The 19,077-nt window shown below is 44.0% G+C and overlaps 1 protein-coding gene across 1 annotated transcript in view; it reads right to left on the bottom strand.

The window, feature by feature from the left end:
- The window catches only part of memo1 (mediator of cell motility 1), a 49,322-nt gene extending 37,636 nt beyond the window's left edge, over positions 1–11,686 (bottom strand). The window contains exons 1-2 of the mRNA XM_072581396.1: positions 11,569–11,686; positions 3,357–3,438 (exon numbers count right to left, since the gene is read on the bottom strand). Coding sequence (XP_072437497.1) covers positions 3,357–3,438; positions 11,569–11,629 — 143 coding nt within the window. The 5' untranslated portion in view covers positions 11,630–11,686. The remainder of the gene's footprint in view (positions 1–3,356; positions 3,439–11,568) is intronic.
- Between the last annotated feature and the right edge of the window lie 7,391 nt (positions 11,687–19,077).

The raw sequence follows: 19,077 nt of genomic DNA, 5'->3' as shown, positions 1-19,077 counted from the left end.
TAAAGTAAGACAAACTTCAAAACCTCCTGTTCCCAGAAAAAAAAACAAATAAATATGTATGGAAAAAGACAGATGAGTACCAGGTAAGGGACTTCCTTGCACTATACCACCACTGATCTTACCTGCTTACCCATGTTTGGTTACTTGTCTCAGAGTGAGATAATTTTTAAAAGAAAAAACATAAAGGCAATAATAAAGTATTCAAAGATCAAATGGCTGGGGCTGAATTAAATGTTAAGTCAACCTGTGCAGATCTTTATGCTGAGGCTTCAACCTTGCAATTTAAGATATGGAAAAAAAACAAAGACTCTCAGCCAAGTATAATCTCAGTAACCTTTTTTCAAAGCCCCCTCTCAATAAGGAGAAGTAAGTATATTTGAAAATTCAGAAAGCCTCTACACTGCCAGGAATTGCAAGAGGACTGATAAGAAATCAAGCCTTTTTACTGCAGCTGTATTAGGCCTCAGTAAGACAACTCCTGGAGTAAGTATTGTGTGCAGTTTTACCCAAGAAAATACTTTCTTGCCATAATGGGAATGCAGTATCAGTTCAAAAGACTGATTTCTGGGAGAGTTTTGTTTATTTTGTGAGGAATTATTGGGTCAACTTGACCTGTATTCACTTGAGTTTAAGAGGAAGTGAAGGATTTCATTGAAACATATAAACAATTCTCTCAGGCTGGACAGATTGGATCCAGTGATGATGTTATCCTTGGCTCAGGACTCCAGAACAAATGGTCATAGTCTCACGATATGTAGGAGGCCATTTTGGACAGATGAGATTTCTTCACACAGAGGATGGTGAACCTGTGGAATTCTCTATCAGAGAAGGCAGTGGAGACCAAAGTCACTGAATATATTAAATAAATAATTTGAGAGCAGTTGTTCAAGATGATGCTGGTAAGCAACCCTCCACAACTACTCCAACTTGTGTTGGGGGTGGTGGTACTCCCAGGCTGTTAAAATAGATAGTTCCAGGAGTTAAGCTCAGTAATGTTGAATCAGCAGTGTTATCTGTCCCAACGGTGATAGCATGACCTGCAGTGGAACTTACAACTAATGCTGCTCCAATGGACTTACTACTCTCCCAAGTGGGGGAGATCATGATGGTTTTGACTGAGGGAGGAATGATGACCAGGGCACTCGGAAAAAATCTAAATCTTTCTCAAGGAGTGCCATTGGCTCTTTGACACACTCATTGACAGAGGCTCTCCTGAAAGACAAACTCTACAAAAATATACCGCTGCCTGCATGTGACCACCTGCTCCAGATATGAATGGAGCGCAGCAAATATCCCAGGTGGATGTCACATAAGGCAAGGCAAATGGTTCACACCATCTCCATATTCAGGCACCAGCATAATCTTGACACAATTTTGCATCAACCCTCCAAAAACAACATTTTAACATTAATATGCGAATCAATTATATTTTTGCAGGCCCAGAGTTGTGAACAGCTTTTCCCTTGGACAAAGATGCCTCTACATCAATTAATAAATTGACGAGACAATGCCTGATGCCGTTATGTGCAAAAGGTTCAAGTTCAAATTCAAGCTAAGACTGGGGAATATAGTTGCTGTCATAGAGCACTTACTTGATTGGTAAGAGAACTGAAGCAGCCAGTTAAATAGCTACCTTAATCATAATCAAACAAACTGTCGTTTACATAATTACTTTCACAAGCACTTCACACTCCATGAAGTACTTTCTAAGTTTAGTCATTGCTGTAAAGAAGGGAAATGAGGCAATCAATTTACACACAGCAAATGCCCATAAACTGCAATGACATTTAACAATTAGAGATATTGGTTGAGGGATAAAAGTTGGTCAGGACATGGAAAGAATTCCCCATTCTCTTTGAATTGGACCACAGAATCTTTAATGCCCATCCAGGAATGAGTCAGAGATTTGGTCCAAAACTGAACTCAAAACATGGTATTTTCGACAGAACAGCACTCCCTCAATATTGCACTGGAGCATCCACTTGCATTGCACAATTGAAGCCACAACCTTCTACTTTAAGGGACAACTGTGTTACTACTGAACCAAGGCTGACATTTCCACCAGGTAAAAACAATGACTGCAGATGCTGGAAACCAGATTCTGGATTAGTGGTGCTGGAAGAGCACAGCAGTTCAGGCAGCATCCAAATAGCTTCGAAATCGACGTTTCGGGCAAAAGCCCATTCCTGATGAAGGGCTTTTGCCCGAAACGTCGATTTCGAAGCTACTTGGACGCTGCCTGAACTGCTGTGCTCTTCCAGCACCACTAATCCAGAATGACATTTCCACCAACAGACCATCACAACTGACAAAGCAAGTCACGCTCAAACAAAATTTGGACAAAACTGAAATTTAGTCATTCAAATGCTGTTTCAAGTATGAAAGCAGAGCAGTAAACATCCCAGATACATGTCACATAAGGCAAAGCCAAGGATCCACATCTGTCTCTCAACGAGGTGTAAAAGCAAGGTGCCACCTTTCCATTCAGATGGCTGCAAAAGTCACAGTGGTACTTGATCAGGAATGCTTTATCCCAAAACCTCAGCACCAACTATTTTTTGGACAAAAGGTACTTGCAGCTTTCAGATACACATATCCCCTATAGGTCTATTCAGGCTGGGGAGGGGAGCGGAGGGAGAAAGATCTTTGGCCAGCTCGAACAGAGCTAACCAAAAGCAAAGCTAATTTTCCCCAGGAACGCTCTGAACAGACCAGGAGATATGTTGAGTTTGAGCCTCTGCGGGGGACAAAAAGGTTTCGTTCCATTGGGGACAAATTAAGTTATTTTGCCCCAAAGGACCCAGACCCAGTGTGTCCACAGGTCTGTTCAGGTTCATTTTCAAAAAGACCTTCGGGTGTTTAGGTCTTTTTGGTTTTCAGAAGAATACCTAACCTATATTCAAAGAGGGCTAACTCTCTTTACCAAACAAAACTTGGCACTTCTACAGTTTTGATGCATATTTACCTATCCTCTTAAGTGAGTAGAATTGAAACATAGAAGAAAACCCCATGCCATGTTAGGTGAACTGGTCATGTTAAATTGCCCAGTGTTCAGGGATGTGTTAGTTAGAGGCAAATGTCGAGTAATAGGGTAGGGGAATGGGTTCAGGTGGGATACTCTTTGGAGGGTTGGGTGTGGACTTGCTGGACTGAAGGGCCTGGTTCCACACTAAGGATTCTATGATCTTCTTTAACGTCTGATCTACGTGGAAAGGTGCATTATGATCAAGATTATTTCTTTACACCTAAAGCAAACAGGTTGTGCATTACTGGTTGAAACAGAGAGGTGAGTGAGTTTACCGTTAAACATGTCACTCTAAAAGGCTCTGTTGACTTGTTTTAATAGATGGACTTACGGTGCAATGATGGCTCGAGCTGGCCTCCCAGTGGGTTGTGCTTGGGCGAGCCAGTTTTCTAATTGTGCATTCAATTGAGCTCCTGAAAAGAGACAATGGTGAAGTTTTTTTAAAAAAAAATCTTGCTCATTAGCTCGAGCTGCAGATTTCAAATAGACCCTCTTATGAAATTTTGCTCCTTCTCCAACTTCAAACCTTTTCTATTCAGCAACCCCAAATGCATACCAGCTAGGCTAAGAATACCCTGTTCCTCTGACACTTGCATATCCCTATTCTGTACTTGATACTTTGGTACACTTTCAATACCTTTCCTCATTCTTCTTATGGCCTCATTAAGTCACTTCGATTGACTAATCTTAATACCGCTCTCATCGTCCATTTACATCTTTACAGCAGTAGGATGCCTTTATGTATCCACCAATGACTGAAACAAGGATAACTGGGGACATGCAGGAGGCTCAGATTGGAAGAACATGAGATTTTGAATGGTGTAAGGCTTGAAGAGGTATGGTGAAAGAGGCCAGAGGAAAGATTTGAAAACAATGGGATTGTCAGATTATTTAGTGTCAAAGCCCCCACTGATTTTTCATTGCTTTTATTTTATTCTGGGAATTACGAACTAAAGGTTAGTTTTGGTATGTGGGTAACAGCTGGTCATAAAAAGAAAACAGACAAAACAATCTTGTATTAATTCATAAGACCAGGTCTGGAAGTTAAAGGTTAGTTCCTGATCAAAGCTCTGCAGATCTTTCATTGCCAGAAAGAGCATTATGCTGAAAACAGAAAGCAGAAGTTGGCTATTAAATCTGTATTTGGGAATTAGTTCCAGTAAGTATAAAAAAATGTTATGGTCAAACACATGTTCAATGGTAACTGGTACCTCATGGAAGAGGTGGTCAATCTGTCAGGAAGTGGTCAGAGTTTGAATTGGGTGTTGGATAGTGTTGCCGTGGAGAGATCGTCTGGGAGATTAAGTTACAGTATGAACATTTCAATGCTTTATACCTAAGCTCCTATGTGCATCAAGTATTACTGCCTTTACTCAAGTGAACTGTAAAGGTGACCCAACTCGACATCTTCAGAAAAATTAACAGAGACCATTATCTATGCCTGTGGGACAATGCATCGTGAAAACCACATAAGCAATTTCTTATTTGTTAAAAATCACAACACCAGGTTATAGTCCAACAGGTTTAATTGGAAGCACACTAGCTTTCGGAGCGACGCTCCTTCATCAGGTGATAGTGGAGGGCTCGATCGTAACACAGAATTTATAGCAAAAATTTGCAGTGTGATGTAACTGAAATTATACACTGAAAAATTGATTGTCTGTTCAGCCTTTCATCTGTTAGAATACAGTGATAGTTTCACTTCTTTCATGTGTAAATCACAAAACCTTTTTTTAAAAGTTGCATTCTCGTATTAGCTGTTAACAATGGTGATAGCTAGACAATATGTTGAAGGTGTTAGCCCCCTATGTTCTCTGTCTATGACCTGATGTTTAGATTGATTCTAATCTAAAAAGTGAGATAACAGAGTTTTACATAAATTCATGCAGTTTTTGAGCTCAGAGTTCTACATGAATGTATACAGTTTTTGAGCAAAGTGCAATGTAACTCTGCAAGTACAAATTCACCCCACAAAATATATGTGTGCATGTGGGTTTTTGTCTTTGTGTGTGTGTGTGTGTGTGCGCGTGCACGCGCGCGCGTGTGTCTCTGGGGTGGGGGTTGTGAGTGTGAAAACGTGTACGTGTGTGTGTAGTGAGTACAGAGTGTCTTAAGTCTGTGAGGGGGTGCATGTGTGGGAGTGTGTGTGTGTCCGTGTGTATGTGAGAGTGTGTGTGTAGTGCAATGGTGATCACCTGTAATGTGACATGAACCCATGATTTACACATGAAAGAATACAGTGATAGTTTCAATTCTAACAGATGAAAGGCTTAACAGACAATCAATTTTTCAGTGTATAATTTCAGTTACATCACACTGCAAATTTTTGCTATAAATTCTGTGTTACGATCGAGCCCTCCACTATCACCTGATGAAGGAGCTATGCTCCGAAAGCTAGTGTGCTTCCAATTAAACCTGTTGGACTATAACCTGGTGTTGTGTGATTTTTAACTTTGTACACCCCAGTCTAACACCAGCATCTCCAAATCATTTCTTATTTGTGTTTGTTTGGCTGAGTGTCATTTGAGAGAATGGAGCTGAAAACAGATATTGAGTTGAAAACACACAGATTTAATCAGCTTAACGTGTTGTTTAATTTTCTGTTAAAAAGATATTGTGGATCTAATAAATGATTAAATCTTTGCTTAATGTACAAAACCAGAATCTGGAAATTATTCGCAAAGTCTGGGATTGGTTAATCAAAACTCTGGTTTTGAACCACTGGAGTGACTATTCAGGGGTCTTCAACTGCTTAATTTTACTATGTTGCAAACACAGAGGTACAAAGGCTGATTAGGTTTAGCTGTCTGTCCCCATGTCATCACAAAAGAAATAAGCTCATTATTATCTGTGATTTCTAAGCTGGTATGCAGACAGAATAGGACAGGATGGGATTAGGAGACTGGGATTCTGAACTGCACAAATAAATCCAAAAATGCTTATGAGAAACAATGCATATTTAAAAACATTAAGATCAATTGTTTGAAAATTAAAGATTAATATCAGACTAAGATGTTATAAAATTCAAGGAATTGCAGGCTACAAATGATTTAGATAATTACTTCTTTGAACGCCATTTTAAAATAATGGCATTAGCCAATATTCAAAAGTACCCCTTGTTCCTGCTGGGGACACTTTTTGTAGAAAAGTACATCGCTTTATATTTCTCACAACACAGTAGAAAGAGAACAAATGGCTGAAACAAAACAAATTGTAGCTGTTACTGCTAAACCCAAAAACTGTTTCCAATTTAGGACACATATCTGTGAACATCACTGCAATCAATAAGGACCTTTGCACCTCAGAAATCATTAAAAATGGCAGCAACACCCATTTAGTCCATCTAGCTGATGCTTCCTAAAGAAACCTACAGTTCACCTCCATGACTTCATCATAGTACATTTTCCATTGGTTTTGTTGCAACCCTCCACCTTGAAGACAATTCTAGTTACAGATCACTCAGACACGCTTCTTGACATCAATCCTGAACTCCCATGTAAGCAATTTGCCCTCTTGTCATTTGTCATCAAAGGCATAGTTTAACTGAGGGAACCCTAGAGCTTGTTTCATAATTCAATTAGATCAACAGTTGCAGTTCTATGTTCCTTAATACTTTAATTCACAATCTATCAGGCTCGGTCATAAATTTTTTAATTTCATAACAGCATTCAGGATTAACATTTTCAATTCCAATTAAGCCCTCAGATATTCCACATGATCCTTTCTCAATTATCTCTCTCTCAGCCAAGAGTTTGGTCAACTCGACTGCCAGACTACTAGGAAAGAAGAGTGAATATTTCATTCAATTTTTTTTTCTTTAAAAGGTCATTCATGTGAGGAATTCTCTCACAAGAGGGGAGTCAGCAAATAGTCAACAGTTCCAGTTAGAGTGTTACCATGTAATTCAGCTTTATGTAATCTTGAATTTGTATTGTTCAATGGGTCATAGGGTCACTTCATGGTAAAACACAATCATCTTATTCCTTTATCCTTCAAAAAGATGTGAAAATTTGGGATTTGGTATACAGCAAAGATTAGCAGCCTCCTGATAAGGTTAGAACAAATCTATGTTGTTTACCTGGAATGTTAATTAACTCACATATCTCTCAAGTTGTTAACTGGAACTGGTCCTGGAATTCTGATTCAGCATTTATCTGACACAGGGCGACAGAAAAGCCCTTTACTAAACTTCCTGGCCCACTGAACTCAAACAGTTCAGAACAGAAAGTAACACAAATAGACCCGTGTTTACTTGGCACTGACCGCAAGGCTCAAAGGAACTGTCGTTTGGAAATCATGCTTTAAAATAACAGACAGCAGCTGGTTGGCAGAACTGAGCAATTTTAAAAACAACCTCCCATCTCCTTGTTATGAGTTGAGGTGTTCAAAGGTTCTTTGATAGGTAACTGGAAGAGCTGTAAAACAACTCAAGTTCACCCAACCAAACTGAGTGAAGAAATCACAAGAGTTTGAATTTCTATCTGTGTTCCAACAAGTTCTTGGAATTACCAGAGTTAAAAAGAGATACCACTTAGTGGCGCTGCAATACAAACACCGGGGTATCAAAACCATTAAGCAGCTCAAAATCAGCAACTCCCTTGCTGCAAGAAATGGCAAAGATTTTTTTATTAACAGCCAACACATTATGGGAATGAATTCATCACTGACATTTTGCAACAGGAGTCATCTATAAACTTGTATTTCCAAACTACTGACATGTCAATGGGATAAAGCACACGTTCAAGGAGCTTCATCAGGCAGAGAGATAATGAATGGACCCACACCGCGCAATAACAACTGGCTTTACTGTTTGTGTTAAACATTGCCAATATAAATGTACAATGTCCTTCCCATGGATACTCAGCCTCACCAGGTAACAGAAGCAGCAAGTTCAAAAGGGCTATTTGGCTTCCTCCCGCTCCCTTTTTCCAAATAACCTGCCAATGCAGCACTGAAGACTTCAGTAAAAATTGAAGTAAGAGAATCAAATTCTGTCATTCAGTCCTAGCAATAAGGTTCAGAAATAAAGCAAAACACTAAACTGGCCCTGAAAACACAATTTGGGCTAAACACTAGACTGGCTCCGAAAACAACATGGTCCCATGCAAAATTCCATAACACAGCACAAACTCCCTGACATTGCTTGCATTACCATTTATGTTATGGTGTAACTACTCACGATAAAGTGGGGGGGGGGGGGGGGGTGCGTGGAGAAGGAAGAGAGAGAGATAGTAAATTTGGGTTTAATTCTTTCAAACCTGAAATAATTACCATTCAGACCCATGCTGTCTTTCAACACCCAGTTACATAAAGTACTCCCATACTTTTAAGTACTCCCACACCCCAACTCTCACTGATCATAGGCAAACTGACTTCCCTCCACGGTCAACCCAATGTTTACATATCAACTTCCCCTTCCTTTGTACGTTTGTGCTCATTCATTTCATTAGGCAAAGGAATTTATGCACATGGGAATACGATACCATTTAAGCAACTAGCCATTGTGTTACATTCCCAGATCAGAACAAGTAAAATATGGAATAGACGAAAGCTCCTTTGACTGTCTCTATCCCAAAGCCAACCACAAAATTTAATACATGTGAAGGCAAATTTACTGCCAAGTCCTTTCCAATCCGAAAACAAAGGAAAAAGCCATCATCCCTTCTGTTTGGGCTGGGTCAGGCAAAGTGAAGGCTAACATACAAACCGACTGTACAGCATCCTCCCACTGACATGTGCATCAGATATTTTCGCATACTCCCTGGCACTTTCTAACTCCCAACCCTACTTCTCTGATGCCAGCACTGATTTGATGAGAGGAAAGAGAACATTCAAATGATAACTATTTATACAACAGGAGAAAAAGGGCAGGTGACTTTCTCATCTACACTTTGACATTCAAAACAACTGCAAGAAAATTTCACATTCACAACAACTGCAAGAAAAAAAACAAGTCCCTCCTTCCAGCAACATTATCTAATGTACATGATGAAAAAAAAACTATGCTTCAATAACATTGAGCCAACCTCACTGCCTCAACTTTGTCCAATACAGTCACCAACCTCTATTCTCTTCCCCAGCATCCTGCAATGCTTCTTTTTTCGTATAACCCTTTCTGTACACATACTGCCTTTTCCTAGCTGCTATGAGTTTTAAGGAAAGGTCACTGGACTTGAAATGTTAACTCCTTTCTCCCCACAAATGCTGTCAGACCTGCAGACTATCTCCAGCCGTTTGTTTCAAATCTTCAGCATCCACACTCTTGTTCTCTACTTTTCCCCAGCCCCAACCAGGCGATGTCTTCTCCCACGTACATCACTCCCTGACGTTTCAGAAAACTCTGCTCCTGCTCTTCCTTCTGTATCCTACCAGTACGCCTATTAGCCACCCAAAACTAGTTACACTGGTCAAACCTCATCTCCACTGACAATATCACACCACATGCACCACCCTACATGAGTTTTCAATGCCAAGAGTGTGCTGCTGGAAAAGCACAGCAGGTCAGGCAGCATCCGAGGAGCAGGGGAACCGACATTTCGGCATAAGCCCTTCCTTCATCAGGGTGAGTTTTCATCGCCCCAAACACAGAGGACAATAGACATAAGTCTCCAGTTACTCAATGCTAGATCCCTGCTATGTTCCAACTGCCCTTTTCACTCACATCTCCACCCTGTCATTCTCATTAAACCAACCCCTCAAGTGCCATGCCTGCCCATAACCCTGCCAATCTTCCATTTCCATCCAAAACAACATCACAACCTACAGTGATGTCTATATTGCTCTTACATTACTACCAGTGACCCTTTACGTCAGCAATACACACCCAACTAATTTAGTTAAACTTATGGAACATACCCACACATTTACCTTATCACCCCTCATTAACCCATCCACATGCCATTCCTGTTCTTCATTCCCCACAAATCCACCACGTTCCTCTCCTGTCATTTGCACATATTCATATCCTGTCACTCTTCCCTCAAATAACACATCCATAACCCATCTTCCCCCAAAATAACCTACCCCTATCCTTATGTCAGCTCTCTATTACATAAAGAGGACAATCCAGTCACACGAACCCACAACCTTATGCTCTTTGCCAATGTGATCCAAGGGCCTGCCCTACCTCTTGCCACCTATGAGTACACATGCATCTCTCCTCCACCACACTGCCCCCTGCGGCCCCCCTCCCGTCCCATCTCTCCTCCACTACACTGCCCCCCCCCCAGTCCCATCTCTCTTCTGCCACCCTGCCCCCCCCTCCCCCGTCCCATCTCTCTTCTGCCACCCTGCCCCCCCCTCCCCCGTCCCGTCTCTCTTCTGCCACCCTGCCCCCCCCCTCCCCAGTCCCGTCTGTCTCTCTTCCGCCACCCTGCCCCCCCCTCCCCAGTCCCGTCTGTCTCTCTTCCGCCACCCTGCCCCCCCCTCCCCAGTCCCGTCTGTCTCTCTTCCGCCACCCTGCCCCCCCCTCCCCAGTCCCGTCTGTCTCTCTTCCGCCACCCTGCCCCCCCCTCCCCAGTCCCGTCTCTCTTCCGCCACCCTGCCCCCCCCCCTCCCCAGTCCCGTCTCTCTTCCGCCACCCTGCCACCCCCCCTCCCCAGTCCCGTCTCTCTTCCGCCACCCTGCCCCCCCCCCCCCTCCCCAGTCCCGTCTCTCTTCCGCCACCCTGCCCCCCCCCTCCCCAGTCCCGTCTCTCTTCCGCCACCCTGCCCCCCCCTCCCCAGTCCCGTCTCTCCTCCGCCACCCTGCCCCCCCCCCCACCCCTGTCCCGTCTCTCCTCCACCACCCTGCCCCCCCCCCCTCCCCAGTCCTGTCTCCCCTCCACCACCCTGCCCCCCCCCCTCCCCAGTCCTGTCTCCCCTCCACCACCCTGCCCCCCCCCTCCCCAGTCCTGTCTCTCCTCCACCACCCTGCCCCCCCCCTCCCCAGTCCTGTCTCTCCTCCACCACCCTGCCCCCCCCCCTCCCCAGTCCTGTCTCTCCTCCACCACCCTGCCCCCCCCCTCCCCAGTCCTGTCTCTCCTCCACCACCCTGCCCCCCCCCTCCCCAGTCCTGTCTCTCCTCCACCACCCTGCCCCCCCCCTCCCCAGTCCTGTCTCTCCTCCACCACCCTGCCCCCCCCACCCCTGTCCCGTCTCTCCTCCACCACCCTGCCCCCCCCCCCCCAGTCCTGTCTCTCCTCCACCACCCTGCCCCCCCCTCCCCAGTCCTGTCTCTCCTCCACCACCCTGCCCCCCCCCCTCCCCAGTCCTGTCTCTCCTCCACCACCCTGCACCCCCCCCCTCCCCAGTCCTGTCTCTCCTCCACCACCCTGCCCCCCCCCCCAGTCCTGTCTCTCCTCCACCACCCTGCCCCCCCCCTCCCCAGTCCTGTCTCTCCTCCACCACTCTCTAACCCCCAGTCCAGTTCCTCTATCTTCCTGTCAACCTCCCACCCCTCAAAGCCCATCTCTTCTTCACTTCCCCCCCCCCACCCCTGTCGCGTGTGTGTGTGTCCCTCTCCCCATCCCGCCTTCCCAATCCCCACCCCTACCATCTCCTGACCTGAGGCCGTGTACCAGCTCCCGGCGTGACTGGCCTCTCGGCAGACGGCTCGGCTGGACATCTTGGAGCCGGACCCTCCTATGATGGGATCTCAGCAACTGGAGGGAGGGGGGGGGGGGGGGGTCGGGGAGTGTGGGGGGGGGGGGGGGGGGGTCAGAGGGAGGGGGAGGGGGAGGGGAAGGGGGAAGGGGGAAGGGGGAACGGGGGGGGGGGGGGAAGAGGAAGGGAGGGCCAAGTAGGTCCTAGAAAGGCCGCAGCCCGGACCCAGCAGCACTGGAGGACCAAGGGGACAGCGACCCACACGGAGCAGACCGCCAGCCGCCGGCTCGACTCCCCCCCCCCCCGGCCGCCGGCAGCGAGAACAAAGCGGCCGCCGAGCAGAGCCGAGCCGAAGCCGTCCCGGTCCCAAAGAGGGATGAGGGGAGCCCGGCGCATGCGCGCGGCGCGGCCTCCACGTCCTGACGTCACCTGGCACGCGTCGGGATTGACGCCATGACGCTTCCTTCCCTCACCTCCCCCCACCTACCGAAATGGTGTGGGTGTGGCCGACGGCGTGACATCATGACGCGAGGGGTCGCCGACCGTGACGACGGGAGAGACACACGCCAATTCCCCCGCCCTCCTGATGGGAGGGTGTGCGCATGCGCTCGACCATGGCGATCTCTGTCATGACGCACAGCCCCTCCCCCCCCTTCCTCACACCATAACCTTGTAGCTTTAAGGCTCATTGTGAGCCAATGCCTACAGAAATTTTTGAATGCTTTCAAATTTGTCACCTCTGATTGAGGTGCAGTTATTGAGGTCTGCAGCACAGAAAAAAGGCTCTTCAGCCCATCCAGTACCAAAACCAACCAAAAACCAACAATTCCAATCTCATTTTCCAGCATTAGGCCCACTTGTATGCATCACAAGTTCACATCTAAATACATATTAGACGGTATAAGGGTTTCTGTCTCTGTCAACCTCACGGGCAACAAGTTCCAGATTCTCACCAGCCTCTGGGTGAAAAAAATGTTTCCTCACATCTCTAAACCTTCTGTCGCTCCCCTTAATTCTATCCTCTCTGGTTATTGATTCCTGCACCAATGGGAAAAGCTACCTCCTGTCTACTCTCTTCATACGTTTTATAGAAGAATCCCTACAGAGTGGAAACAGGCCACTTGGCCCAACGAGTCCACACCAACCCTTCAAAGAGCATCCCACCCAGACCCATTCCCCAACTACTCTACATTTGCCCCGACTAATGCACTTAGCCTACACATCCATGAACACTATGGGCAATTTAGCATAGCCAATTCCCCTTAGCTGCACATCTTTGAACTCTCAAACTCCACACAGTCACCCGAGGTGCATTAGGGTAATAGAACAGAGTCAAGAATATAATGTTATAACTTCAGAGAAGGTGCACAGAGAGCAAGATCAACATTTAAATTTAAAATTTGAGAGATCTATTCAGAAATCTAAAAATAGCGGGGAAGAAGCTGTTCTTGAATCTTTTCCCCTTCAGTTCCCGTGTTCCCCTTAGTTTTCTCTACGCCAAGACAAACAACCCCAGCCTATCCAATCCAAGTGTATCCACCTGAAACTTCATCTTTGGATGTGCTGTGTTTGGTCAGAAGTCTGCAGGTGTTTTTTTTCAACATCTTTTACCACATTAATATTAATACAAAAAGCAGGCTCACCCCATAGCTTTAACCAATCCCACAGCACTCTCTTAGCAATCTTTTTCAAAATTGTGTCTTTGTGCAAATCAAAATGTATTCTTTAACTGAATTTTTGTACCAATCTCTTGAAGGATTCATTTAGCCACTCGGGTTTTGTTTTGTTCAACACTTGTGCTGTCTGATCGACTCAGGGTTTCCAACAATTTCAAAATAATTAGTAACGTGCACACGTTTCTTTCCTCACTCTTCACCACATCACGATTATATTTTATATGGAGTTAGGTCATAGGTCAGTGAGGATTTTAACAACTGATGGAACATGCTCAAGGAGCCAAAGCAACTATTAAATCTTTTCCTCCTTTGAGCCTTTATTCTTCAATTCAAGCCAAAAATCTCTTTTAATCTCAAAATAAACAAAGAACAGTACTGCACAAGAACAGGCCCTTTGGCCCACCAAAACTGTTGACACATGATGCTCTTCAAAACTAAAAATATTTCACGTCTACATAGTCCATATCCCACTATTTCCTGCCTCTTCATATAATTATCAAGCTGCCTCTTAAACGTTGCTACTGTATGAGCCTCCACCACCTCCTTTGGCAACTTGATTCCAGGCACTTACCACCCTGTCTAATAAAACCTGCCTCTCACATCTCCTTTAAACTTACCCCTCTTACCTGAAACCCTAGTAATTGACATTTGTATACTGGGAAAAATACTCTGAGTATCCATGCCTCTCATAACTTTGTAAATTTCTATCAGGTTAACCCTCATCCTTTGATACTAGTTTGAAAATGAACCATGTTTGTCCAGTGTTTCTTCAAAGTCACTACCCTCCAAACTAGACAACGTCCTAGTAAACTGTTTGTGTATCTTCTCCAAAGCCTTCACATCCTTCTGGAAGTGTGGCAATCAGAAATGTTCACAATATTCCAAATGTGGCAGAACTAAAGTTCAAAACAGCTGCAACATGACTTGTCAATTTTTATGCTCTGTGCCCCGACTGATGAAGGCAAGCATGCCACATTCCTAACCACCTCATTCTTTTGTGTTGCCACTTTCAGGGAACTGTGGATCTGTACACCTCAATCCCTCTGTATGTTGGTGCTACTAAGGGTTCTTCCATTTACTGTATACTTCCATCCTGCATTGGATCTTCCAAAATGCATAACCTCACATTTGTCTGGATTAAACTTCACCTGTCATTTCTCTGCTCAAGTCTCCAGCCTTTTTAGATCCTAATGTATCCTCTGGCAATCTGCCCCAATATTCACAGCTGTCCCAATCTTTGTTTCATCTGCCATCTTATTAATCAGTCCATCTACATTCTCCTCAAAAATCATTCATCTTTATTACAAACAATAAGGGTCCCAGCAGTGATCCCCATGGAACACCACTGCCCACAGATCTCCAGTCAGAAAACCACCCTTCCCCTGCTACTGTCTGTCGTATACGACTAAGCCACTTCTGCATCCATTTTACCAGCTCAACTACCCCTAATCCTACTGCAGATTTCATCTGATATCAGCCTGCCGTGAGGGCCTAACACATCTACAACCCTGCTCTCATCAATCATCTTTGTCATTTCCTCAAAAGACTCAATCAAGTTTATGAGGCAGAATCTTCCCTGCATAAAGTTCAAAATGTGAAGAAATTTTATCCCTAAATAGCTGCTCCAATAATTTACCTACCATTGATGATAGGGTCACCACCCTGCAATTTTCCAAGTTATACCTGTTGCCCCTCTTAAATCAAGGAACAACTTTGGTTATTTTCAAAAGTCTCTTGCACTAATCATTTCAAGTTTTTTGATTGGTACAGACACAGTTCAAGAGTCTATCAATTTTCTATGTGCTGAAGTTAGATTTTTATTAAAGTACTGTTTGATCACTAAGTCATCATCATAGAATCCCTACAATGTTGAAGCCGGCCATTTGGAGTCAGAATATTGAGTATAGGAATTGGGAGGTCATGTAGCGGCTGTATAGGCCATTAGTTAGGTGACTTTTGGAATATTGTGTGCAATTCTGGTCTCCTTCCTATTGGAAGGATGTTATGAAACTTGAACGGGTTCAGAAAAGATTTACAAGAATGTTGCCAGGGTTGGAGGATTTGAGCAACAGCGGGAGGCTGAATAGGCTGGGGCTGTCTTTCCTGGAGCATCAGACGCTGAAGGGTGACATTATTGAGGTTTATAAAATCATGAGGGGCATGGATAGGATAAACAGGGGAATATATTATGGGGAACAAAGAAATGGCAGAAGAATTGAATTGGTACTTCAGATCTATGTTCACTGGGGAAGGCACAAGCAATCTCCCTGAGGTAACAGTGGCTGAAGGACCTGAACTGAAGGGAATTTATATTTGCCAGGAATTGGTGTTGAAGAGACTGTTAGGTCTGAAGGTTGATAAGTCCCTGGGGCCTGTTGGTCTACATCCCAGGGTACTGAAGGAGGTGGCTCGAGAAATCGTGGATGCGTTGGTGATTATTTTCCAGAGTTCGATAGATTCGGGATCAGTTCCTGTGGATTTAAGAAACGTGGGAGAGAGAAAGTAGGAAATTATAGACCAGTTAGCCTGACCTCAGTGGTGGGAACAATGTTGGAGTCTATTATAAAGGATGAAATTACGACATATCTGGATATTAGTAACAGGATAAGTCAGAGTCAGTATGGATTTACAATGGGGAAATCATGCTTGACTAATCTTCTGGAATTTTTTGAGGATGTAACTCTGAAGATGGACGAGGGAGATCCAGTAGATGTAGTGTACCTGGACTTTCATAAAGCTTTTGATAAAGTCCCACATAGGAGGTTAGTGAGCAAAATTAGGGCGCATGGTATTGGGGGCAAAGTACTAACTTGGATTGAAAGTTGGTTGGCTGACAGGAAACAAAGAGTAGTGATAAACAGCTCCATTTCGGAATGGCAGGCAGTGACCAGTGGGGTACCGCAGGGATCAGTGCTGGGACCGCAGCTTTTTACAATATATATTAATGATATAGAAGATGATATTAGTAATAACATTAGCAAATTTGCTGATGATACTAAGCTGGATGGCAGGGTGAAATGTGAGGAGGATGTTAGGAGATTACAGGGTGACCTGGACAGGTTAGGTGAGTGGTCAGATGCATGGCAGATGCAGTTTAATGTGGATAAATGTCTGGTTATCCACTTTGGTGGCAAGAACAGGAAGGCAGATTACTACCTAAATGGAATCAACTTAGGTAAAGAGGCAGTACAAAGAGATCTGGGTGTTCTTGTACACCAGTCAATGAACATAAGCATGCAGGTTCAGCAGGTAGTAAAGAAGGCTAATAGCATGCTGGCCTTCATAACAAGAGGGATTGAGTATAGAAGTAAAGAGGTTCTTCTGCAGCTGTACAGGACCCTAGCGAGACCACACCTGGAGTACTGTGTACAGTTCTGGTCTACAAATTTGAGGAAAGACATTCTGGCTATTTGAGGGAGTGCAGCTTAGGTTCACGAGGTCAATTCCTGGAATGGCAGGACTACCTTATGTTGAAAGCCTGGAGCGACTGGACTTGTATACCCTTGAGTTTAGAAGACTGAGAGGGGATCTGATTGAGACATATAAGATTATTAAAGGATTGGTCACTCTGGAGGCAGGAAACATGTTTCCGCTGATGGGTGAGTGCCGAACCAGATGACACAGCTTAAAAATACGGGGTAAACCATTTAGGACAGAAATGAGGAGAAACTTCTTCACCCAGAGAGTGGTGGCTGTGTGGAATGCTCTGCCCCAGAGGGCAGTGGAAGCCCAGTCTCTGGATTCATTTAAGAAAGATTTAGATAGAGCTCTCAAGGATAGTGGAATCAAGGGTTATGGAGGTAAGGCAGGAACAGGATACTGATTAAGGATGATCAACCATGATCATATTGAATGGTGGTGCAGGCTTGAAGGGTAGAATGGCCTACTCCTGCACCTATTGTCTATTGTCTATAAATAGACAAGGTCTTTTCCCTGGGGTGGGGTGTCCAAAACTAGAGGGCATAGGTTTAGGGTGAGTGGAGAAAGATATAAAAGGGACCTAAGGGCAACTTTTTCACACAGAGGGTGGTGCGTGTATGGAATGAGCTGCCAGAGGAAATGGTAGAGGCTGGTACAACTATAACGTATAAAAGGCATCTGGATGGGTATATGAATAGGAAAGGATGAGAGGGATATGGGCTAAATGCTGTCAAATGGGACTAGATTGGGTTGGAATATCTGGTCGGCATGGACAGATTGGACCGAAGGGTCTGTTTCCATGCTGTACATCTCTATGACTCTATGACTCTATGATTCTATCTACATAAAAAAAGTCACATCTCATTCAAAAGTGGCTTTCCCTGGTGAAATAGTTTCCCTGCATCTAACCTGTCTATCACTAAACATTTTGTCGGGTTTAGTGAGGTGATCTTTCATTCTTTGAAACTCTGATGATGTTCTGTCCAGTTTTCCAAACCTCTCTTCATTGGATGGTCCTGACATCCTGGAAACAAGTCTCGTGAGCCTTTGTTGCACACCCTTTATGGCAATGATATCCTTCATAATGTAAGGTGATGAAAACTGCACACAGTACTCCAAGTATAGTCAAACCAAAATTTTAAACAACTGATGCAAGATTTCATTACCCCTGTACCTAAATCTTCTTGCAATAAGGACTAGCAAACTGTTAGCCTTCCTAATTGCTTCCGCATCCTCATGTATGCCTTCAATGACTTATTAATGAAGACACCCAAGTCCATTTGTACATCTACACTTTCCACTTCCGGCTTCCTGATTAAGAAACACTCATCTCCGTGATCAAACATCCGTCTGCTTTTAAAAACTGTCTTGTTTTAAGATTCCGATGACTGAAACTTTACTGCTGCATCAACTGTTTCAATTGGTTGGTGGTCACTTTCATTCCTGTAACCAAGTGGTTTTTCTTAATTGCTTGAAAACCTCATCTGGGTTATGGTTGCTCTTCCTTTGCCTGGGGTTGTTATCATGTGGATGAAAATTCTTGGCAGTTTCTTCATATATCTCCCAGCTTCAATTAATTCAATCTGTCAAACAGCCTTCCCCACCCCAGTCTCCAATATTTTTGTCTTTAATAAAGCTAAATGTACAACTAAAATGAAAGATCATTTCTGTGATTTTTCTGCAGGTTATGTATAGCCGTACAGAGAAAGTGAATCTTGATTTATGAAGACTACGTAAAAATTCTGATGGATGGGAATACAGCTCTCAAGTCTTCAGGAGGGATATGTGGTAAATGTGGGGCCAAGTGTAAGAATTGTTGCCAGGAGGTCTGAGGCTATTCATCAGTGAGATGGGGAGGAAAATTGGACAAAATACTTTGATTAAACTGATTAAATGATAGTCCGGCAAGTAAGCCAGGTGCTCCATGTTTGTCAGACATTTCTGATCAAAAAACTGATAATACTGAAATTGATATGAAGTACTTCAGCACTTAATGTACAAAGTGAGCAATTGCCAGCCCCATTTCACGATGGTATTTTCAAGTCTAAGTCAGAATCTTCAAGTCCCATTAATTCAGTTCAGTGCTGAGGTTTTGTTGCATTGTTGGCAGCATTGCTCTAGAGATGAGATGTTGAAACAAGAGCTGTCTCTTTAAGTGGATGTAAAATATAACATATAAATTTAAGAAAGGTAGGAGAATCTCTCCCAGTATCACGACCGATATGATTCCACTGTCAACAATATGAAAAACAAATTATCAGATGACTTCATTTCTTGTGGGACCTTGCGATGCAAAATTGGAAGTCAATGGCATGCTTCAGTAGAAACCCCTTGGAATTAAAGTGCTTTTGGAAAAACATGACTCGGTTTGGTG

Source organism: Chiloscyllium punctatum, chromosome 11 (genome assembly GCF_047496795.1).
Source record: "Chiloscyllium punctatum isolate Juve2018m chromosome 11, sChiPun1.3, whole genome shotgun sequence".
In the NCBI taxonomy this organism is placed as follows: Eukaryota; Metazoa; Chordata; class Chondrichthyes; order Orectolobiformes; family Hemiscylliidae; genus Chiloscyllium; species Chiloscyllium punctatum.
This window is presented reverse-complemented; position numbering and strand designations above follow the sequence as displayed.